Here is a 26998-nt window from a genome sequence, read left to right as displayed (position 1 = left end):
AAAAAAATCATTAAAATCCCATAAAGTATATATTATCTAGAATTTACATTAAAATTCCACTTGATTTCACTAAATAAGAATATAATATTAGATAGAACTTTTAGTTTGAATTTAAAAGAGTTTAATTTCTTGCTAAAATAATTTAACTACATTATAATGCATCTTCTATCACTTTTGTGTGATGTATCTAGATACATGCATGCATGAATATATGATGAATGTATGTAAATGTTTATTTAAACACAATCTGGATGAGACCAAGTACGTGTAGAATGTCCTTAACTTCATCAAACAGGAATAAAACCAAAAACCAAAAAGAAAAAAGAAAAAAATGCTTCTCAAGATAATTTCCTCTTCTGCAAAAGTGCGAATAAATTTTAATAGATTAAATGTTCATTAGTTAGTATGAAGGAAAATATTTGAATCTGAAATGCAAATAAATTCTTAATGATATAGGATTTACAAATAGCGATAGAATCATCCAGTTTGTATAAGAAAATATTTGTGAATATATATATATTTTGGGAGGTGAGCAAGATTAGAAGAGAACAAAAAGGGATGTTATTAAAAGATAATTTTTTAAAAGGAAACATTCTCTGGAATATCATAAAAGAAGTTATAAGGAAAAATATAAAAGAATGTAAAAGAAATGTGGATTCATCCAAAAAATAGTTAATTACTGTGAGCTGGCTGAATTGTTAGTATGTTGGACAAAATGCTTAGCAGCATTTCTTCCGGTTCTCTACTTGTTGAGTTCAAATCTGGCTGAGGTCAACTTTGCCTTTCATCCTTTTGGGGTCAATAAAATAAAAGTGTCAGTGAAGAACTGGGGAATCAATGTAATTGAACAACTCCCTGCCTTCAAAAATTCAGAGGAGTGTTCTAACCTCAGTCATTCATATACCATGCAAACTGTGTAAGCAGCCTTATGACACCTAGCCCCGCCTTCTGCCACCTTACCAGAAAAGTTAAAGAAATAGCTATGGATTTAGTGAAATTGACAAATTATGATAGACGGGCAGTGATAAAAATCAACCGCTTGCACCAGAAGATGAGCTATATAAACTGAGAGGTATAGATAGGCAAAAATGTTCACATTAATAGTTTCGTTTTCAGGTATAAAATAAAGTGAAAGTATTAAGTCCAGAAGAATAAGTCTGAGGGAATACCATAATGCATTACATTGGCCAGCTATTGAAAAATTTCTGCAGAGACTAATACAGATATGTAGAAAGATAATGATTTTTACATTTGGCATATGATGTATTATGAGAAAAATCCTCAAATCTTAGTCGTAGTGAAAAGATATTCTGGAAATCAAATAGAATATTCTTGTCATTAAAGCAATTTTAAGTATTATGTAATGGCATTATACTAGATTGTATATTGCGAGATAGAAAATTGGATGATATATATATATATAAATACATAAATAAATATATATATATATAAATACATAAATAAATAAATATATAAATATATATATATATATAAATACATAAATAAATAAATATATATATATAAATACATAAATAAATATATATATATACATATATATGTATATATATGAGTGTGTGGGTGTGTTTATATATACACTCATACATATATACACATACATATATATACATACATGTATATGTAATATATATGCATGTGTATGTATACATACATACATACATACATACATACATACATAAATACATACATAAATACATACATACATAAATACATAAGAGAGGAAACTACATAAATATGACTTTTAATGAAATAAAAAAGCATTTCTTGAAGCTTAATATTTAACTGTCTGTTATAAATATATATATGAGTGTGTGTATGTACACATACACATATACACAAACACACACAGACAAACAGATTCACTAACATATTTATTCATTCTTTCATTTAATGGCCATTTTTCCACGTTAGCATCGATTGTGATAGGATTTTTACATCTGTATACTCTTTTTGTTACCAATACCCACCAGCTTTTGCAAAGGATTTTTCATTCTAAAGGAATTCGAAAGTGCAGAGATAATGAAGGATTTGTTGATAGGAAACGTCAACAAATGTCCCCAAAGAGGGAACACTTGTCTTATTTGAAGTAAACAGTGTTGGTAGCTGTGGCTCAGCACAGATTATAAATATTCACAGACACACTTTCCATCTACCAAAATCTCTCATGAGGCACTGGGCAGTACAGAACCACAGTAGATGTCAACCAAGGAACCAAATTCATGTGTTCAAGAAGCAAACTTCTTAACCTCATAACTACTAGATATAAAGATACATGTATTTGTAATTGCTACTAATATAGGATGAAGTTTTTTTCTCTACAGAAAAAAATTCCATCAAGAAATGTGGCAGCATATTAAAATACCTTTACGGTTAAAATTATAAACAACTTATAAGTAAGGGCTAAAGAAAATTATTTCAAAGCCAATATGCTGATAACAGACTATTAAATCGTCAATTTCCACTTATATCTCCTCGCTACAGCAAAAATCGAACTGAAGTCAGGCAAGCTGGCCGTTAGAATATTTAAAATTCGTTATCTCGTATTATATTCGTATTTGTAATTCTCTATATCTCAAAGGTCCTGTCAAAGCAATAGGCTCATAAGGCTGGTTCACTGGATTCTATGGTGCATATATTCTTCCTCTGATAGTATGCCTGTCTGTGACAGCACAACTCATTTCTGCTGGCTGAGTAGTTTGGAGCGAATTGAATTGAAGTGTTTTGTTCAAGAACACAACACATTGCCTGACCAGGAATCGAATCCACAATCTTAGGATTACAAATAGAACACCTTAACCACTAAACCATGTACCTCATCATACGTGTGTGTATGTGTGTGTATACATATATATATATATATATATATATATATATATATATATATATGTCTATCTCTTTCACTGTATATGAATATATATATATGTATATGAGTATGTGTATGTGTTTATATTCGTACTCATGTGTGCATGTGTTTATATATATATGTACGTATATACAGGCATCTCTCTCCCTATATATACATACACACACACATTTAAATATATACCCCTATATGTTGAATTGTGAAATATGTGAATGATAATGCATAATTTACAGAAGCTAGTATACTCTGTGTCACATAATGCTTGAGTTGCAAGAAATAGAAAAAAAATCTTTTATACTTCAATGCTATTTGATAACAAATAAGAGACATATGTATTGCAGTTCAGGTCCATTTCTAAGATATTGAATATAATTATGTGGAGCTTTCTTCCATAAATTTTCAACATGAAGCAATAAAGAATTTGTCTCTGAGAATGGTTGAAATAAGATATATCCTGTCCTGTTTGCTTTGAGAAGTATTTTATTATATATCATTCTCCTGGTAGAGAGATTTAACTTTTATATATTTCTCAAAATAATTTGTTAAATAGTCAGAAAGATTGGGGAGATTTGAATCACCAGTGAATCAAAGATCTACTCAATGTATGGAAAGGTGATATAAATCACAAACACAGTAGTATAAAAATGGCTTAAGCTTGGCTGTTTGGTTAAGATGTTTGCTTCAAGATTCAATCACATTGCATTGTATCAGCACCTGTCTTCTACTATAGCCTCGGGCTGACCAAAGCCTTGTGAGTGGATTTAGCAGACGGAAACTGAAAGAAGCCCATTGTATATATATGTGTGTGTGTGTGTGTACATATAGGTGTGTATGTCTATATGTTTGTGTGTCTGTGTTTGTTCCCCCATCATCGTTTGACAACCAATGTTGGTGTGTTTACGGCCCCGCAACTTAGCAGTTCAGTGAAAGAGACTGATAGAATAAGTACTAGGCTTACAAAGAATAAGTCCTGGAGTCTATTTGCTTGACTAAAGGCAATGCTCCAGCATGGCCACAGTCAAATGATTGAAACAAATAACAGAATAAAATAATATATATTTATATACATATATATATATGTATGTACGTATGTATATATATGTATATATATATCTTTACTCTTTTCTTTGTTTCAGTCATTTGACTGCGGCCATGCTGGAGCACCGCCTTTAGTCGAGCAACTCAACCCCGGGACTTAATGTTTGTAAGCCCAGTGCTTATTCTATCGGTCTCTTTTGCCGAACCGTTAAGTGACGGGGACGTAAACACACCAGCATCAATTGTCAAGCAATGCTAGGGGGACAAACACAGACACACAAACACACACAGACATATACATATATATATATACATATATACGACTGGCTTCTTTCAGTTGCCGTCTACCAAATCCACTCACAAGGCATTGGTTGGCCCGGGGCTATAGCAGAAGACACTTGCCCAAGATGCCACACAGTGGGACTGAACCTGCAACCATGTGGTTGGTTAGCAAGCTACTTACCACACAGCCAGCATATATATACAATTATTATCTGTTGAATACATATCATACATACATGTATGTATGTATATATGTGTGTGTGTGTGTGTAAGTACACATATATTCATTTTTACATCCATTTTGTTCCATGCTAAAACAAGTTTGATGTATCCATATTATTAATGTATTTTTTTAATACTGCAGGCCCTCTCTGCCACTCACAACATGTCATGTAACTTCAGGAATATAAACACACTCCAAAATACATATCTATAGATCTATCTATCTCTGAGTGTGTGTGTGTGTGCATGCATGCATGGCAAGCTGGCAGAATCATTAGGGAAAGCAGGCAAAATATTTAGCATCATTTTGTTGTCTTTACGTTCTGAGTTCAAATTCTGCCGAGGTTGACTTTGCCTTTCATTCTTTCAAGGTCAATAAAAGAACTACCGTGGTCGATGTAATCGACTTATCCCTCCCCTGAAGTTGAATAAGGCTTACAAAGAATAAGTCCTGGGCCCAATTTGCCCGACTAAAGGCAGTGCTCCAGCATGGCTGCAGTCATCTGACTGCAGCAAGTAAAAGAATAAAAGAATTTATTCTATGCCTATCTTCCATGCTAGCATGGGTTGGATGAATATGTACTGAGGCATTGTTTTACAGTTGGATGCTCTTCACATTGCTAACTCTTATCTCTTTTTCAAGTAATGGAATTTTTTCCGATTCTACATGTCTTCAAAAGGTCACAGCTATGGAATGGTTTGTTAACAAGGAATGTCAACAAATCATCATTTTCATTTCTTTTTTTTTTCTTTTTGCTTAACATTTTTCATGCAAGGAGATGGAATCTAAACTAATATGCACACATATATACAGTAAACACACCTTAACACACACACACATACATATATTTACACACAATAATACATACATATGTACATGCAAACATACATGTATGCATATATACATACACATATATGCATGCATATATACACATACATACATACAAATAAAGTTTGAATGTCACATTGTATCACACAGACATCTGCTGAACAGTAAAGAAAGAAATGAGTACATTATATGCATACTCAAAAGTGAAAGTAAGAACATCTTCAGAGTAAGGGAGGCTGGACTGGCCTACCTAAACAGAGGCTTAGAAGAGACACAAGCATCATACCAGTTAAAAGTAATGCATTGGAACATATCCACTGAGCTCGAGGATAACAACAACGTTGACAGGAAGAGTAGCCTCTCCTGAATTTGCAATAGATACATTATATCCTACCTTGAAGGATATGCCTTTGCTATCCAGAAACAGGGGATAGTTACTAGATACCTGATAAACAAGAGTAACAAAGATACTACCAAATCTTAACATTGTGATACAAAGTGCCTGCTATACTCTACCAGTGTGGAGGATATTAGCAGTTGCTCCGAATATACAACCGAATATACAACCTACACTTGAGACGTGACATAGTTGTAAAAACCATTTACAATGCTATCTGTAGGAAGGATTGCATTGACGGACACATTAAAGACATGCCAGAATCAGAATGTATTTATACCTTTAAAAACAAGGAATACTGATGGAATACTCCAATAAAAAAGCAATCTGGTGTCAACACTGCACGCCTGATACTGTTCTGTGGGATAGGGAACAAAAATGATTCACTGCTGTAGGGATCAGCTGCCCAAATAATATAAATGTATCATCGAAATCCAAGGGAAAAAAAAAAGAGAACATTTATAGTCAGCTAATGTGGAACTCACAGCTTTTGTACCCTGACTATGAATTTTCTTTTGTATCAATCATCATAGGTGCATTGGAGTAGGCATATCTACAGATTTCCACAAAAAAACTAGAAAGACTAAGTTTTTTTTTTTTTTTTGAAGAAAGAGCAAAAGAAATTGATATTCAGTCTTCAAATGCAATCTATTAGTGGCACAGTAAAAATTTGTATGACATTCCAAAGTTTCTCCCGCTGAGATTCTTTATATGAATAGCTGTACACACTTGGTTGCATTGACAATTTAATCAACATACCAACTCAACCACCTATTTCCAAACACCAGGAAATCTCTTAACTCAAAAAAACTTGTTACTTTGTTAGTTACAAGCTTGCCTTCTCTTAAGAATCCCAGAGAAAAACATGTACACACACATCATACATACATATCCACAAAAACGTACATAGATCCATACATACAAACAGACATATGCACATGTACATAAATTTGACATGCTTATATTTACAGTCTATCAGTTTCACTCACAAGGCATCAGTCAGCCCAAGGCTACGTAGAAGACACTTGCCTAAGGAGTCTTCTATGTCTCAGTGAAATAAAAATTGACACTAGATGGTAACAAAGCAAACTCAACAACCATATAGCCAAGACAGATCCTTGTAATCAATTTACTTGTCATTGTTTATCCAACTAGGTCTATTCTGATCAAGGTGACATATAATTAAGGTTCCAGTTATGACCATCTGGTTTTATTTTCAGTATATTTAAGACTAGCAGTATCGCCCGGCGTTGCTCGGGTTTGTAAGGGAAATAACTATATAAGCATTTTTAGCGATGTAAAGTATAATAGCCATCTCAATATGGCTAACCACAAAGGGGGGGGGTGTTACTGTAGCTTTTTACGTTCTGAGATTTAATAATAAATTTTTAGAGAGTTACTTCCCTTATATATGCCAAAAATGCATTAAAAATGGGAAAAATTGATGGTAAATTTTTTTTAAATCGTAGACGCGCTCTAATACCCAGAAGGGCTCAATATGAATCACAACTATAAGATACCCGGTTTTGGTTAAACTGCACCGCAAAATGTGGGAGTAGTTAGGAATCTAAATCGTAGGAGACAGACAGCACACAACCTCACTTTTATATATAAAGATTACGTTATCCAACGAATCAATCCTGATTATGGTGGGAGTAATCTGCGAGGGATTTGATTGTTATTTCTTGCAGACTTTACAGCTCCTTATAGTCTTTTGATCACCCGTTTTAGAATTTTAAGACATACTATTGTCACTGGACAATAAAAAAAAATATTGAATCAAAGACAAACAATAAAATATTTCAAGAAATTTTGCTGAGTAGTGAACATATATCTAACATATCTTTTACAACGTGCAGTTCAGTCTTAAATATCAATGTGATAGTTATATAGTTACTGTAAACCAGAAGAGTCATCTCTGCTTTTCTTTCAAACATTGATAGTTTTTTTTCCTTTTTTTTTTTTTTTTTTTTTTCAAGTTAGTAATATATATTGACTGCCAGAAATCTCCAAAGATATTTTGTTTAATCTTTCTTTTATTCTCTCTCTGCATGTATTCTCAAGAAAGAAATAAGAGGATACATCATATACTTCCTCGTCATTCAGGCTAATATATCTGTGGTTGCATAGAATAATGATATTTAGTAGTTTATGTATTTTTTTATTTCACTTTTTGTTGTTTTTTTTTAATTTTAAAAAATAATTTCCATGAAAGCCCACTCCAATTCTCTGCTTTTATAGAAACTAAATGTTCGGCTGTTCTGCAGTTTGAGTGTTAGTCTACGAAAGATATACAGAAATACAAATAGCAGACAATTCTTCAGTCATGTGTTCAAGAATGTAATTTACTACATGAAATTTAATGGAAATTCTTCTATTTATTTTTTTTCCCCATTATTTTTATTTTTATTTTTATTTTTATTTATTTATTTATTTGTACATGATCGTAGTACAAGAATATCATGCATATAGAATAGCTGAACAGAACAGAATTGAACATCTATCTTCTTCATTTAACAAGGCGCTAGTTGAGTAAACACTAGACCAAGGTTAGCTAGAACACTTTGAAATGTAGATAGATCTAAAGATATATAACAAAATAAAATTTATATAAAAAAAAAAATGGAAGTAAACTAAAAATGTATAAACAATGAAATAATTACAATAATTGTTGTTTGACAGAAAAATAGGATTATGTATGCCCTGTGAGAAGACATTCTGATGATGGCTGTAACTAAAATACTCATGTTTAAAGAAGGACCTTGGGGAATACCTTGAAATGTGCAAGAAAATCTTACATGAATTTATTTGCATATACGTGTGAGCGAGCATGTGTGTGTGTGTATTTGTGTGTGTGTGCATGTGTGTTTGTGTTGTGCATGTGTATGTGATAAGTGAGAAAGAACAAGAGCAAGAGAAAGAGATAGACGGGAGAGTAATAAGTAAAAGGAAAATGCTTCACAGAACTAAACAACACAATAGAGAAATCAGATGCACAAAGCTGGTCCCATAAGGCAGAACATTAATAAAGATGAGTTTTTAGAAAGAGGATAAAAGGAATGGTAAACAGACACACAAACAAGTCTTGAAAACAGCATGGCACAGCCATGTGTACACGAGAAGGATGATAAGTTCTAATTAGTTGTTTACAAAAGTTAATTTTCAAGTTATTTAATTGCATTGATATATTTATTTACTCATTTATTTGCATATTTACTACCTACTCCCACTGCCACCAATGTTCTGCATATTTTATACGTCGTACAACATCATAAATATACTCTTTCAAAATTAATGACGTGCATGTTGTGCTAACTGGAATGATCAGACTTGAATGTGGTTTGAAAAATTCTGTGAAGCAAACTAAGACAAAAACTTGATTTTATGAAAATATTCATGTAATTACAAAATACTTTATTTTACATTTTTTTTCTTTTTTCCAGAATAAATCTTAATACCTTATAATTAAAAAAACAAAATGATGATATTAAAATATAAACAAGCTTATTTTCCTCGATATATTGCTTCATAACTTTACTAATTACTATATCATATTAGTTAATTCTTGTCTAATTTTTACTTTGTATGACCATGAGTCTTTAGGAAGCAACAGTGACATCTGGTGTGAATAAAGAAGAAGAACATATGTTGATGGTTCATGACCACTTTAATGAAATACCAACACTCTCAAATGCTGAAAGTGGGACTGGCTGGAATGAAGAAAATACAGTACATTATGAAACTTTAGCAGGTATGGACAATGTGTCATTTTCATTAATAGCTGATGTGAATTTGAGCTAACATTTCTGAAAACTGGGGTTTGTAGGATGTGTTTTTATCTTGTTTCACAAGTGCTAAACAGATGAGAAGTAAAACTCTATTAGACTACACCACTGTTCTCATCAGAAATAACTTCTTCTGAAAAACAACTGAGGTTAGCACTCAACCAGTACTAAAGCACTTTTGTTTATCATAATGATCTCGTCTTCTTTAAGTAGCCACAACCAAAATGTATTTCATCCACTTCAATCTTAATCCTTTACAATTTAGATTACTGTCAAATGTAATATTTATTTATTCACATTATTTTGGATTAATTGAACATTATCTCATGGCTTCAAGCTTTACCTGAGGTGATTGTTTATATTTAGAATGACATTGTAAGGTAAGTGTGAGAGGTTGTATCTGGCAAGTATGAACATTAAACAGGTAGAATATTTGAGCCAGAAGTGGTCAGTTTAAATGTTAAAAGGTTGATGTATGGGCACACTGGACTGTTGACTATAGGCCTCACAGATCAAGTGACCTAATGTTAGTGTATGTATACTGTGGTGGTGCATATAGGGGTCCCTGAGCATTGCTAAGCCTGAGATCCTATAATACTGCTAATTCATCCCTGGTTTCACCTCATTATGCCAGTAATCTCTATCTTCATTTAGCTATCAATGTAGTTGTGTGGTCTTTATTCCCTAATAGGTGCTTAAGTTTCCAAAACAGAGCCTCCAGTATGGCCTGGTGTGCAGCTCAAGAGAAGAGGGCAGTAAAACCTCATCATCATCATCATTGTTCGACCGTGGTCAAGACAATGGAGTTTACCATGCTACGCCAGACTTCACGGTCCATCATGGCATTACGGAGGTTCTGTTGCTGGATGCCTGTATCCCTGGAGATTACATCAGGGTAGGAGAGTGTGCGCCCTCTGGTATTGCGAGTAGATGGCTTTCAGAGGAGAAGAGTAGAAATTACTTCTTTTTCAGCTCTACAACAATGTCCAGCAAACTGGACTCTTCTACCTTTCACAAGAGATGACACAGGTGGTAGTTTCCCATATATTTGCATTTTGGTTGGATGGCACTTCCACGAGAGATTACCCTACATTAAGCAACAATAAATGGGAGTAATGTGTCCATAAATCTCCTCTACCTTCATACAATTGTGAAATCAGTGTGTGTTCGATATATTTACTGGAGAACAGCTTGTAGTCCAACAACGAATAATTGAGCAAGATGTTACTGCTTCCTTTACCTTCCTGCCTGGATTAAAATAACTTTAGTAAATAAAAGAAAGATGATTTATTGTGTGATTGGAGAAATGAGTTTAATTAAAAGCAAAATTAAATTAATCTCTGTAAGACTAAAAGGATCAGGCAAAGAAATATACATAATGAAATTACTTTAACGATCTATGAAACCCAAGAGGACTTGTTAATTTCTGAATATGTTGAACTTCACAGCAATTCGATTTTACCATATTTAGAATTACTTAGATGATTATCATTATTAGAGGAAATAAAAGACTTGCTTTAAGACCAACATACATAATGAAAAAAGAAATTAAAGGGGTGTCTGCTTTTAATTACATAAATTATTTTTTTAAGTGTTTGTAGCTGAAGCATAGCTTACCAGCACAGTACTAAAGCTGATTCAGTGAATAGAAAAATTTGCAACTACGCTAGAACTTCAGAAAATGTTTAAAATGCATAGAGGAAACAGAACAAACACAGGTTTTATGTTGAAGCCAGAATATAAAATGAAGAAACCCCAAAGGTGAAATACTCACACCAAATCTAGCATATTTTCTGAGTAGACTACAAATCAAATTTCTACTATTATTTGTAAAATCAAACTAGGAAATTCATTCACAAAATATAAGGTTTATATAATTCTTTTTTTTTTGTATTAATAGCGTTTATTTATCATTCATAATTTATATGCATTACTTCCTTTTGAAGGTGACTGAGAATTATATAGCTAGTCCATTTATTGTCCATTTATTGTCACATTCTGAATGCAATCATGAGGTCCCTGGTTCAATTACAGTATGTGGCAAATGAATTTTACCACCACCTCTTGTCAACTCTTGTCAACTCAAGCCTTTTCAGTAAAACAGGGTAGATGGAAACTATACAGAAGCCTATTTGATGGATTTTACCCGTAATTCAAAGAAAGATACAACCTTGTCTCTCACACTTTGTCATGCTGATTCTCCTTGAGGATTACATTGATAACACACATATATATTGGAATACTCAATCACTTACATGCTAATTTGGTGAGCAAGTATTCAGTTGGCCAAACATCTGGATCCACATTCATAATTATTATTATCTAAAAGAAATCATCATCATCCAGGCAAAATTTTTAGCAGCATTTCACCCATCGTTGTGTTCTGACTTCCAATTCCACTGAGGTCAATTGTGCCTTTCATCCTTTTGGGGTCGATAAATTAAGTAGCAATTTAGTCCTGGGATTGCTATATTTTCAACTTACCCCCCCCCCCACAAAACGTACTGGCCTTGGGCCAAAAATATGTTAAACAAAACACCCATGTTTCCAAAGAATTCCTCTCAACACATGGCTATGATTCTCCCCCACTACTTCTGCTCGTGATCAGAGATGCAAATATCATCAGCCACTAAGGGACATGCTCAACCGGTTATGGTCAAACAACTGACAAGCAAATCTGTGGTATTGAGCAGACTATTTGCTGTAGTTCATCTTTTATACGAAGACAAAACAATGTACACAAAAACACTTCCAATCAGTTAAAATTAGAAGCCATGAGAGCCACTGTCTGGTATTGCATCAGTGAATTTATTATTATTATTATTATTATTATTATTATTATTTTATTATTATTATTATTACCATCATTATCATTACCATCATCATCATCATCATCATTATTATTATTATGATCATTATTATTATTAAGGTGGTGGTGCTGTGGCAGAATCGTTGCTCTGCTTAGCAGTATTTCTTTTCACACTATATTTCAGTTTAAATTCCACTGAGGTTGACTTTGCCTTTCATCCTTTTGGTATCAATCAAATAAGTGCTTGTTGAGTAATCAACTAGCACCTGACTTGATTATTTTTTAATGTGTTCAATTTCAATTTGTACATCTACATGTTGTATCTTCCTTATCTTACGAGCAAGTTTTGGATGCTTAAATGTATCTTACATTTGTATTTCGGTAACTTTATTCTATTATGATATATGTGTTTTTTGTATAGATTGAAATACTCTAGTCAATGAAAATCTATCCTTAACTAAGATATTTATTTCAGAATTTGCTAATTTAAATATAACTTCATATAAATTTTAACAGGAGTGGCTGTGTGGTAAGTAGCTTGCTTACCAACCACATGGTTCCGGGTTCATTCCCACTGTGTGGCACCTTGGCCAAGTGTCTTCTACTATAGCCTCGGGCTGACCAAAGCCTTGTGAGTGGATTTGGCAGATGGAAACTGAAATAAGCCTGTCGTATATATGTATATATATATATATATATCTATATATATATATATATATATATATATATACACATATACATATATGTATGTATGTGTGTGTGTGTGTTTGTCATTCCAACATCGCTTGACAACCGAGGGTGGTGTATTTACATCCCCGTAACCTAGCGGTTCAGCAAAAGAGACTGATAGAATAAGTACTAGGCTTTCAAAGAATAAGTTCTGGGATCGATTTGCTTGGTAAAGGCGGTGCTCCAGCATGGCCACAGTCAAATGACTGAAACAAGTAAAAGTGTAAAGAGTAAAGAGAGAACTTAACAGGGAAAAGAAAAGCAAAGCGAAATGTTTCTCTCTAAAATCTCAGACATTTGAGTCTAAAAAGGCTACTTGAAGCCTACGAGCTCATGAAGCTGGACTTTATTAGGACTTCTAAGGCTAAGAGCTAAAGACTACTCACCTGTAAATGGGATCTACCAGGTTAACTCTCAGGTGCAACTGGTATCATTTTCAGTTGAGTGTATTGGAGCAATGTCAAATGAAGTTCATTGCTCAAGGAAAACATGCTGCCTAGTCCAAAAATTGAACCCACAACCCAATGATCACGAGTCTAACATTCTAACCATTAGATCATGACAACTAAACTATATTTAAAATATTTTGTACACTTAGGTTTGTTCATTATACCAATCTTTTATCATTTATTTTTACTTGCTTCAGTCATTGGAATGCAGTCATGCTGGAGCATTACCTTAGAGAGTTTTAGTAAAAACAATTCAACTCATGGCCAGGTACTTATTCTGTCAGTCTCTTTTGTTAAATCACTAAGTTACGAGGAGTTAAACAAACCAACTCCACTTGTCAAGGGGTGGTGTTGATGGTGGACAATACTCACACACACACACACACACAACAGACTTTGGCAGGCTTTGGCACTGCTTCAGCCCACCAAATTCACTCATGGAACATTGGTCAGTCAAGGTCTGCAGTAGAAGACACTTGACCAAGGTGCCGTGCAGTGAGACTGAACCCAAACTCAGAGGGTAGGAAAGTGAGCTTCTTAATCAGATAGTTGTACTTGCACAAATTTTGAATACTGTAAGTCAATAGCAACATAGCTTGTATGGTATGAAAGGATACATTTATTTCTGAATCTGGTATTAAGCTTTGATCTATACTTTAAACTAGTCAGTAAATACAGCATTGCTACCTTGAGAAAGAAATTGTATTGAAAGACAGTAAAAAAAAAGAGGTTCTTTTGAGATTGTTTTTTTTTTCATTTTTCTTTTACTTCTCAGCTCTTAAATCTTGCAACCCAGACCAGCCCAAGATCATGGATGATAAATCTTCACAGAAGACACTTAATAAACCAATGTTTACTAACAGTACAACTAAATGTTCTTACCAACACAGTCCTGGTCAGAACACCACCAGTAACGATGTTATTGATCTGAAGTCTTTTAGAGTCAATAGTACTAATCCTAATATAACACCACAGTCTTGGAATCTTCCAACTAGAAACAGTTTTACATCTTATGCTAAGCCACTTCCAGCAATACCAAAGACAATTTGCTCATAAAAATTGAGCATAGTTAGTTGTATATGAGACCAATATTATTTACATGAAAAAAAAAATGTATGTATATAATTAGCTTTTCTTTATATAATGATGATATATGAAGAAAACCAAATCAAACAAAGTAATATACTGACTAATGAATTATTTTAAGTTTCCTGTAACTTGTGATAATTTTAGACTAATTATTTGGCAATGGCTCATGACAATGATATGCTATTCCATCTTTGTGCATATATATGTGAATGTGTGTGTGTGTGTGTGTGCATTTGTACCTGTGCATGAGTGTAAGCTCAAGTGTGTATATTTGTGTGCATACAAGTCTAATTGTGTGTGTGTGTGAGTATGTATCATGATATCAAATGTTGATATGTCTATTTCAGTGTATATATATTTCTTTAAGGCAAAGTTTAACAACTGTTATATATATATATATATATATATATATATATATATATATATATATATATATATATATATATATATATATATATATATATATATAAATATATATATATATGGTTTCATTGACATTTCATCCTCTGCATAATCTGAGATGGGAAGCTTGACTTAGAACTAAGAAATTTTTAGTTTGAGTTCTAACACCACTCACTTATCAAGTACAAATATTTAAGCTGAAACTTATTTTCACATATATTTTACTCCTCTTTCTTCATAATATATTCTTTTATGTTTTTTAGTATCAATTTAAGAATATTTACTTTCTTAGAGATAAGACAAAACAATGTGGCCAAATTAATAAACCTTGTCCAGAAAGCAGCAACTGACTTTTACAAGAAATTTTTGACTGACAGAAAAGATCATCTACAATAATGATTATGTTATATGAGATAGCTGTCGTTATGTGAGAGGCTTCATAGCATGAAAACATTCATGTCAGTCACAAAAGATCTTGAAACATTTAAAATTTTCAGGTCAGAATTCCCAATCAGACACTACAAATTCATACCACTGATAAATGTTAAATGGTAAGTATTTTTCTTGTAAAAATATTAAAAATAAATTTGAATGTTTCTGATACAATGTCTGCCTATCATGTTTTGCTCTTGTGTTGTGATTTGGTTTCCTTGGGTATATGTTTCGACTTTTAATTTAATTACATGGATATTAATATATCAAATAAAGCATTAAAATTACTTTAAATTAATTTTTTTTTTAAATGTATGAATCTAATTTTAAATACAATGAATATGATAGCTGTCATAATTAATACTTCATGTAATTTAACTTCATTATATTTTCAATAAAATACATTAAAACTGTTTCAAAGATACATAAATGTGAAATATAGAAGAGGTTAATATCATTGGCCTGAAAAAGAACACAATCAATCAAAAACAAAACAAAGAACAATTTTATGTATTTCTGTTGTAAATAATATCCCTTCAAAATATTTTATTGAAAAATATATTCGATGCCTATTTAGTGAAATATAAATTATTTAAGGAGGTAAAGAATTTCAATAACATTGAAAGCAAATCATTACAGCTTGTCTTTCCAGCAATTTTTTTATAGAAATTATTGAGTTTCAAAAAAAAAAAAAAAGAAAAAGAAAAAAGGATTTTAGTTTTCTTAAATTTTATGAAAAGTAGTATTAGATGCACCAGTGACAAATAAAAAAACAACAGCAACAAACAACAACAACAACCACCACAACCATCATCATTATCATGATATTATTTCTTCAGCATTGCATACTAATATCTTTTACATTCATCAGTTCTCTGAGTTTTTCATAAGTTAAATTTATTTTAAATGTTTCAAGTTCATTAGGCCTTCAGCCTCTTTAAATTTCATTAGCTTTTCAATTTAGTCTGACATCTAGGGATTTTATAAGGACATACCATACTTACTCATGTATGAGTTGTACTCATAGTTTAGTGTTAAATCTTCATACAAATTATTTTCCTTTCATAGTTTTAGCATTGCCCTATATGTAGATCTCAACATAGTTTTCTCAGTTAAAACCAAAGATAAAATGGTATGACTTATGCATGAATAAATTCAGTAAGTGTTTTTCAAACAGTTTTTTTTTTAAATACAAGATTTCTGACAATGGGATCAATTTAATACTTAGTACAATGAACAGGTTAAGACACTGAAGATACTATAGACTGCATGACATTAAATCATGTTAGATTTTACTTGTGCAATACACATATTGGTTTTGTTACTCAATATATATATTGATTTAAAGCTATTGACTCTGAAAATAAATTTGGCACCAACTTTAATCGTACTAACACTAAGTACATTGCAATAACCATATTATTTTTTTTTCTGTTTGTTTATAAACAATTATATAGTGATCTATCAATTTATAGTCGAAAGCCATTTTATTTATTCATTGTCATTGCACCTGATTCCTGCAACCTTTGTTAACATATAAATATTGAAAACAGCTTTTATGAAAATCTGTTTCCTCCCATATGTCAGAATAGATTATTTACCTCCGACAATTTATGGAGAAATAGTCTAATAGCGTAGTTCATAACATTTGTTCCTATTTTTTCTTCAAACTGCAGATGCACACACTCACACATACATATAGATATATATATATACATATATATGTATGCACATATACATATATACGTACATATACATATATACACGTATGCATTCACACGTAATTACATATGTATATATATGCATGTATGTATGTATATGTATATATATATATATATATATATATATATATATATATATATATATATATATATATATATATATAATATATATATATATATATATATATATATATATATATATATATATACATATATATATATATATATATATAGTGGGTATTATATCAGCGCAGTTATATGTGATTAACAGCAGACTAACATCATATGAGAAGAAATCAACACAAAAACTAATATTACAAATATCTATTAAGTGGAAGCCTTGTTACTGGTTTAAGATTTATTGCTTAACCATTAACTGTGAGTGCTTTCAGGTTATAACCTTTCATCAGACAGATTTTATTTTGTTTTCATCAATAAATTGGTAAATTGAGGGTTGGACACATGAAAGTATATATTACTTCACTGCTTGGAGATACAAGGTAGGTATTTCCATGTGTCCAGTTTTACCCTGCAGTTTAATGTTGGAGTATTTGTTTCCTAATGATATATTCTTCCAGACACAAATGCCAGACACAAACCTTCTAGACACAAACCTTCAGTTTACAGAGTCACACGTGAATGTATATGAGAAATTTTACAAAGTAGCTATATTCAATGCTATAATTCAGCTCAGAGGAAGGTATTGAAACAAATATACAAACACGGGGACATTGATAAACCTCTGGAGTGCAGAACTCATTATGAAACAGAAGTCCACCCTGGAAACAAGGATGAACTGAATAAATGGAAGTATGTATACAGTATCTCTGAACAGTAAGGATATATATACTCCCATATGGCCAATCTCCAATTTACTAATTGGTTAGTCTAATGGAGGGCTGTGAAGTCAAAAGCATCAGCAGATAACAATGAAGCAATAAATATTAACCAGATATTATAGGTAATGAAAATTCTTTGTTGTTTTCTTATCTTGGTATAGCTTTTCTTTTTGCAGTCAATGTACTACTCTCATTGTGAACTTGTTGCAAGATAGATAGATGGATAGATAGGTAGATAGATAGATAGATGGATAAATAGGTAGATAGATAGATAGATAGATAGATAGATAGATAGATAGGTAGATAGGTAGATAGAAAGATAGATAGATAGATAGGTAGATAAGTTGATAGATAGATAGATAGATAGATAGATAGATAGATAGATAGGTAGGCAGGTAGGTAGATAGGTAGATAGGTACATAGATAGACAGATAGACAGAGAGAGAGATAGATAGACAGACAGACAGACAGACAGATGATGGACGTGTGTGTGTGTGTGTGTGTGTACATCTGTGTACTTGAGTGCATGAGTATGTACGTGCATGTCTGCTCCTGTCTGCATGTTTAGACACTGCAGGTTAGTCACAAATGAGTTTCACTGTCATACTGTAAGAGACGCCTTTTGTTTGCAATCTCCCATGAAAATACATCCAGCAAACCATTGTGTTTTTCACATATGAAGGAGAAGAGGAAATATTACCTTACTTGGAAACAGGTGAAGGCTAGCAAGAGGAAAGGCATCCACCTATAGAAGAATCCAATCCAAGGAATTTCATCAGACCCATTGAAGCATGGAAATTTTAGCATTAAAATAAAATGATGATATAAAGACATTCTGTGCACGTGTGTAATATAGATATATATACACACATATATATATATAGGTATATACAGATACATATATATATATATATATAAACTTAAGTAGAAATTGATATTAGTCAATTAAAAGCAGTGGTCTAGCACATTAAAAAGAATCCGAAGATTAAAATATTTATATATACCAATTAAGGACTGAACACGAAGGTGGACAGCAACATGCTAGATATAGACGTCAAATCGCCATTCTCCACAGGATTATGTTCTCAAATAAAAATAAATTCATTTTATTTTATTGAGAACATATCCTTGTGAGAATGGCGATTTGACGTCTATATCTAGCATGTTGATGTCCACCTTTTCGTGTTCAGTCCTAATTGGTATATATAATATATATATATATATGTATGTAAAATTATAGATATATATAGGTATATACAGATACATATATATATAATATATATACACACACACACACACAAACACATAAATGTATATATATATATTCATACATATACACATACATACATATATACGCACATGTGTGCATGTATGTGAGTGTGTGGGTTTCTGATCAATAGCATCCAAGAAGTATCTTAAAGCAGTTTAACAATTAAATTCATTGCAATTTTTGTTGTGTTTTGTATTTTCATATATATATGTGTGTGTGTATATATATGTGTGTGTGTGTGTGTTATGTATATATCTATGTGTGCATATTTATATATATATATGTGTGTGTGTTATGTATATATCTATGTGTACATATTTATATAGATATATATATGTGTGTGTGTGTATGTGTGTTATCTTTGTCAAATCACGACTGCAGAATGATAAATCTTGCCAATCCTCATTTTACTTAACTGTGGTTGTTGATAGAAAAGATATTCACTTGTAAAACAAATATTTCTAACAAACAAGTGAAAAGAGAACAAGAACTTTTCTAGTATCCACATATGTATGTGAGCGTGTGACAGGTGCTTGTATTAATCAGTGTATGGTACAAGTGAGTGTTGTTTACATACGAGTGACTGAAAATGTCTGACTTGGTTTCTGCATAAGCATGAGTGCATAACAAAGCTTAGCCCCTGACCAAATGTACCCAGTTGATTATCTTTTGGTTTGGGAGGGGAAAAAAAATTCAGTATGCTAGAAATAGTAACCAGTTTTCTTTCAAATCACACCCTATTATCTTTTTATGAAACAAACACATATTTTATAAAAATGTATCATAGATGTTTAACTCATGAATGTACACACACACACAAACACAAACATGCACACCTACAAGTACACACACAAACACGCACACACTCACAAACACACACGCTTACAGACACACGCACAAACATAATACAAATATACATACACACACACACACACACACACATAAATGATATTTATTTCTCACTGGATTGGATACTTATTTGTTGACACCACCAACAACAGAACAGTGTGTGTATATGCGCTCATGTGAATGTGTGTATATCTGTCTGTGTGTATGTATGTGGCCTAGTGTTTTGTATGGATAGGTATCAAGTTAACAGTTATAGAATCATGGACTTCAGGTGATGTGTGTTGTCCATTTGAGAAAGGTGCATCATTCCATATTACTTCAATCTAATCACCCGAAATAAGTACCAACTCAAGGCGACAGATTAAACATGTGTAAACTAGTGAGTTAATCCTGTTGTGGACTGGTATCCCATTCTGAGTGTTGCCTTGTACTCACACTCAAACACCACAGAATTCAGGATAAGTAGCCTAGTAAGTCTACAGACTCAAGACAGACATTTAAATTTAGCATATAATTGTACAGGTACAAGGCTTAATCAGTTGCCCAGTTTAACATCAATCTCCTCTGTTAGCATTCATAGAAGGTGGTACTTCACTAATGTGTTGTGTTGCTTCTTACTGTAGGAATTTACCAGTCATAGTATCTTCATTATTTTCCCACCAGAACTATTCTTGGAGATTGAGAAGAAAATTTCATGGGTGCAATTCTTCCTTCTTTGATTATGCCATATAAAAATGTGTACACAATACATAGCTTAAAATTGAGGTGCACGTGTTTCTGCAAGTGTGACTGAAAATGTGTGTGTGTGTGTGTGTTTGTAGTGATGACTGAATTTTTCTTTATGGTATCACATTGCACTTAGAGAGAGAGAGAGAGGGATAAAGAATGGACAAATGCAATGAATATGACAGTTAACAATAGTAATTTTATAAGGTAAGTACTTAAGTACAAAGAAAAAGAGTTCTCAACACTAAGCTAGTAGAGTGACTATAATAAATAAATGTGCCCTTTTAAAGCCTAGCCAGGCTCATGCACCCAGTTTCTTGGTTTCTATGGCACATGTGTTCCCCAGCTGGACGGGACGCCAGTCCATCACAGCGTTACTCATTTTTGCCAGCTGAGTGGACTGGAGCAACGTGAAATGAAGTGTTTTGTTCAAGAACACAATGCGTCGCCCTGTCCAGGAATCGAAACCACAATCTTACGATCATGGTGTTGACACCCTAACCACTAAGCCATGCACCTCCACAAGAGTGACTATATATGCCAAATTAATTAAATGTAGCTTCTTTTTCCAGAGTTCTTCTTGGGAGAGGACATCAGTCAGGGTAATGACTACATGGGTGTCTGGGATGAATAATCAGACTTATTTGTCACTCAATTTACACAAGTTATTTCTCCAATTGGCTCTTAAATTATAGGTTGTTGCTCCAGCTATACCTGTTTGGAATGCTCAAAGCAATATCTGTTTTATGCATGCATTTCTGGATTAATTCATTATTTTTTTTTTCTGAAACTGTTTAGAACTTTGCATCATATTACGATGTTTTTCTTCCATGCTATGTTTGCATCTTTAGGCACCTCCAGTGTAAGCTTTGGCATTTTATTTCAATATTATATTTATTATATTTTCTAGAGCTATGATTCTCAACCAGATTTGGCCTTTGGACCCCTTTGGCTCCTATTTTACTCTACTGGACCTCCACAGACATTCCATGTAAAAAAAAAAATCCTATTACATTCTTATAATTAAATATTATTAGGAATTCTATTTTAAAAATTGTTAAAATAATTTGTGTATTGTGTAAGTACAACCAATTTATTGCATATAACTTTTAACAACAAAATCTTATGTGGACCCCATGGGGTCACATGGTCCCTGGTTGGGAACCACTGTTCTTGAGGAAAAATCTTACCTGAGAAGATCAGCTACAAGAAGTTTGTCTACAAAATCTGGAAAGTTCCTTGTATTTTTGTGTATTTTATATTCCAACTTTAGCACAAAACTGTTCGTCTCTCTCTCTCTCTTTGTTTTCTGTTGTTTGGGTGGTGTTGTACATCTGCAACACTTGGCTGAAAAGTTCTTCTACCAAGTTGTGGTGGGGGAGAGAAAGAGAAATTTTTGATTCAATAATCACAGAGGTCTTAATACAAGCTAAAGCTAACTGTAGAGGAAATACTTATATTTTGTGGGTTTAATGTTTCAACAAAGAAACACTGCTTTTTCTAAAACGTTATCTCTCTTTTCTGTGTGTATATGTATATGTGGTATTTTTTAATATCTGTAACGATTTTGCATCAGAATTGTTAGAAACTGATTTGAGGATTTATTTACATAATCAAGTGGCTAAGCTCCACAAACACTTGACACTGAGTTCAATCCCTCTGTGCAACACCTTAAGAAAATGCTTTGTTAATGGAATTTGGTAGAGGAAAATTGTGTAGAAGCACATCAAATGTGGTGCCCGTCCCATTTTCCTTGATGCCCTGAGAACATGGTTATTTTGCACCGATTCCATTACTGGCTGGTACTTAATTTTTTTTGACTGCAAAAGGATGAAAGGCAAAGTTGTACTCAGTGAATTTTGAAATCAACATGTAAAGAACTGATATAAATCTGATAATAGCATATTTCATGCTCCATCTATTTTCACAGCTCATCATTATATAAGTCCATTTTCCTAAGTATGTTGTTTCAAGGTATTATTTTATGAACGTCCCTAATTCCATTTAATTCTTGGCTGTGTATACATGCAAGCATACAGGTATACATACACGCCTACTTAGTGACTTACATACACACACATATAAGTATATATATTCAAAACCAGGAAGCCTATAGGCAACCACCTACAGGCAAATAATGACATGCTGTATAATCAAACCAAGTGAAACCGAGTTTATTGAATGAGGCATCTTTTGAAAAGTTATCTGATAAGACACATCTGCACCACCATAACCAGTTGTACAGTATTTCACCTGTGAGGGGTCAATACAAGATGGGTCGAAACATTTGTTGTGATTAATAAAGAATCATGTGAATTCTATTTTCTGTTACTATCATTTGTTATATTATATATATATATAAATATATATAATATATATATATATATATATATATATATGTATATATATATACCTGTAAATGTAATATGTGACAATTATTTGGTAGCCATGATAAAACTCCGAATTTTGGATGCTGAGGTGGAAATCCACGCTGCCATCTCTTCAGTTATCCGGCCATCGAAACTGAAGAGATGGCAGCATAGATTTCCACCTCGGCATCCAAAACTTGGAGTTTTATCATGGCTACCGAATAATTTTCACCTATTATATTTACAGATAAATTTCCTCTATTTACATAATATCAAGGTCTCATTCTTTCTTTTGCTGTCTTACCATTTTTATCAATATATATATATATATACACATACACACATATATATCCTTTGCAACTGGTACTTATTTTATTAACCCGAAAGGGATGAATGACAAAATCAACTTCAGTGGAATTTGTACTCAGAACATGCATATGAAATAATATCGTATTTCTGTGGCTGTTTTGGTAAAAGCGTAAACATCTCATGAACAACTCACTGACCTCAAATACAAGCATAAAACTACTTTCCTCAGCATATGCTTTGTAAACAGTAAACTAACTACATCAAATCTATTTTAATTCTTCTAATACATACTTTTTGTGCATAACATAATTACCAATAATTTAATCACACAACAGACAAAAGTCAATATTCATATTAGACAGGCAATTTATCTAAGTCCTTGTTTGTGTTTGGTTTAAATAGCAATTGATATTTATGCTCTGTTTGTGAGCAGTAGAGTAAGAGTTTCTTATCTTCTGAAGGGTGGCTAATCGGCATTAAACATAACATGATAATCTCTATAAAATTTTTTGTGGGCAGAGACCTACAAAATGCATTTACATTTGTTTACTTTCCACAGTAAAGGTACCGTAAATTGTAGGCTAGCTATTAACACGTTAAATTTATCTGAGATTTTCTGAAAACATTAGGTGTTATGTCAAGTTGGCAAATATAATAGAGAAACCAACCTTTCCAGTATAGCCTCCACGTGATACAATGACAGAGTCATAATGTCTTTACATCTAAGATTGGATTTGTATTAAAAATAAAATAAAATATATACCCAAGATAGAGAAAATAATATTTGCATATCTAAATAATTCATTTGAAACAAATGATTATTTGATAAAACAATACAAAAGATATTTTAAATTGAAATTAAATCCAGTGAAAACAAATAACTCATAAGGTGCGTGTGGGATGGTTGTGGGGTCATCATTGCTTCGCAACATTTCTCACTAACTTTGATTATAATGGCTGGATAAGCATTTTATAATTAATTAGTTTCAAAACAAATTTTTTTTTTCCAATGAAATAATATACATCAACTCCATTTTATTTCAATAATTCATCTGAATACAAAGCTTTAAAAATGTGACCTCTATAAAAACTCAGTGGTATTATGAATTATTTGGGAAAAAAATCCTACTCCATTAAAAAAAAAAAGAAAGGAGTGGCTGTGTGGTAAGTAGCTTGCTAACCAACCACATGGTTCCGGGTTCAGTCCCACTGTGTGGCATCTTGGGCAAGTGTCTTCTGCTATAGCCCCAGGCCGACCAATGCCTTGTGAGTGGATTTGGTAGACGGAAACTGAAAGAAGCCTGTCGTATATATATATATATATGTATATATATATATGTATATATATATATATATATATATATATATATATATATGTGTGTGTGTGTGTGTGTGTGTGTGTTTGTATGTCTGTATTTGTCCCCCTAGCATTGCTTGACAACTGATGCTGGTGTGTTTACGTCCCCGTCACTTAGCGGTTCGGCAAAAGAGACTGATTGAATAAGTACTGCGCTTACAGAGAATAAGTCTCGGGGTCAATTTGCTCGACTAAAGGCGGTGCTCCAGCATGGCCGTAGTCAAATGACTGAAACAAGTAAAAGAGTAAAAGAAAAAATTGTAATGATAATTCAAATATCATCATTGCATATATTTAAAGACTAAAATATTTTTAGAACATGATAAATATAAAATTAAAAAAAAAAAACAAAAAAAAAACAAGAAATTTGTTTCACATTCGTACAGATATGAACTAGTCCCATAGGTTTCAGCATTTTTTCCTTTCCCAAGTTGATGCTGCCTTATATCTGATTTTGTATGTTATCATAAACGGAATGGCTTTTGCCAATTTGGATACTTGCCTATTGTTGGAGTAAATTTTTTTTAACAGCTGGTGCCTCCTTTTCTACTGCTAGCCAATCAGTCATGATATAGGAGAGAAAAATATCATCAATTAAGGACAGGAAGGAATGCAGAATCATTTTATGTTGCCTCCGGATATAATGCAATGGCTAGAACAAGCTTTGAACTCATAATTATTTAGTCAGTAGTCCGTCCTTCAGAAATTACAGCTGTTAGGCCTCAGTTACTGATAGCAATTATTAGTGATAAATTCCAGTTGACGAAACTGACTGAAAATTCAAATCATCAAATATATATATATATATATATATATATATATATATATATATATATATGCTAAAACATTTGTTAAATCATTGTATTATTTTTACAAGAATGCTTTATATATTTATATATATATATATATATATATATATAAAGCATTCTTGTAAAAATAATACAAGCGTTTAACAAAAATTTTAGCATTTTTCTTTTTTAAATCATTATATTCTGCTTGTTATTTAAACATTCAAATATTTAGTATTTTATTTTCTTTAACAGAATATAAAATAAAAGTAAAATAATATGGAAAACAACATTATTGGTCATGCGAATAAAATAAATTTGAATAAAGGTTAGTAGTTATGGAACTGGGATTTTATTGTTTTTACCTGTTTAACCCCAGACCTACCCCTTTATGAACAAAGTTAGGAACCAATGTTAATATTATTTTTAACTGGATGCAGATTGCATCGAATAACCAGTTGGAGACATCCTCCTGAGGTTAAAAATAGCAGTAACATCAGTTCCTAAGAAACAGTCATGTTTGAATGTTAGTAAACATTATTTCCCAGTACATTTACTGCTTTCAGCTCTTATAGAGATTTTCTAACTAGTTAATTTGCTTGTTACAATATCAGTGACTGTGTGTCATTTGATTTCTATATACTGTGAGCTGGAGGGGGGGGGATGAACTACTGCTATCTCTAGCAGATGAGTATCCACCACTGAGAGCGATCACAAAGAGGTTGAAACCATATGGTCTAGTGGTCTCGTGGTTGGAAGATGGTAGAAGTTCACTCCCCTGCTTTCAATGTACATCAGGTACAGATTGCATTGAATAGCCAACAGGAGGACGTATCCTCCTGGGGTTTAAATAGCAGTAATGTCAGTTCCTATGGAACAGCCATGTTTAAGTGGCAGTAAAGATTATGTATATATATATATATATATATATATATATATATATATATATACATACAATTCATCAATAAGGGCAAACGAAAAAATTTCTAATGCCAAATATGCTGAAAAATTGGACACATTGTCCATAAACCATTAATTTTTTCACAATCCGCACGCTACTCGAAAAAAGGTTGACAGAAATTTCTAAAAAATTTTTTCTCAAGTAGCATGCGAATTGTGAAAAAATTAATGGTTAATGGACAATATGTCCAATTTTTTGGCATATTTGGCATTAGAAATTTTTCCGTTTGCCCTTATTTATGAATTGTTTATAAATTTAACCTTTAAAGGTATTTCTTAATATGCTGGCCATTGTTAAAATTTTTTTTGGAAGAGAATTTTTTTCGAAAAAAATTTTATCCTACATTAGATATATATATATTATATATATATATATATATATATATATATATCAAGGTTTGTTTTTATATATAATTGTATAAATATATTACAAAATCTTTTACTGAAGGATCAGAAGAACTACTCA

At 32.2% G+C, this 26998-nt stretch overlaps 2 protein-coding genes across 15 annotated transcripts in view; both read left to right on the top strand.

The window, feature by feature from the left end:
* Positions 1–14513, top strand: part of LOC115219531 (protocadherin-17-like) — a 146355-nt gene extending 131842 nt beyond the window's left edge. For 2 of the 10 annotated variants that reach the window (XR_003882314.2, XR_003882317.2), the window contains one exon: positions 9253–9388. Coding sequence is in view for 2 of the 10 variants with exons in the window: in XM_029789715.2 (XP_029645575.1) it covers positions 9253–9400; positions 14197–14477 (429 nt within the window). In the remaining 8 variants the exon portion in view is untranslated. Of the gene's footprint in view, positions 1–9245; positions 9401–14196 lie in introns of those variants that run through there. The other 8 variants (XR_003882315.2, XR_003882318.2, XR_003882316.2 and 5 more) reach the window with 7 other exon arrangements.
* Positions 14514–14941: 428 nt separating this feature from the next.
* The window catches only part of LOC115219540 (protocadherin-19), a 154847-nt gene continuing 142790 nt past the window's right edge, over positions 14942–26998 (top strand). For 3 of the 5 annotated variants that reach the window (XR_003882323.2, XR_003882322.2, XR_003882324.2), the window contains exon 1: positions 14942–15463. The gene's annotated coding sequence lies outside the window, so the exon portion shown is untranslated. The remainder of the gene's footprint in view (positions 15464–26998) is intronic. The other 2 variants (XM_029789739.2, XM_029789738.2) reach the window with 2 other exon arrangements.

Source organism: Octopus sinensis, linkage group LG14 (assembly GCF_006345805.1).
Source record: "Octopus sinensis linkage group LG14, ASM634580v1, whole genome shotgun sequence".
Taxonomy (NCBI): Eukaryota; Metazoa; Mollusca; class Cephalopoda; order Octopoda; family Octopodidae; genus Octopus; species Octopus sinensis.
The sequence above is the reverse complement of the archived record's forward strand: the minus strand, read 5'-3'. Positions and strand labels throughout refer to the sequence as shown.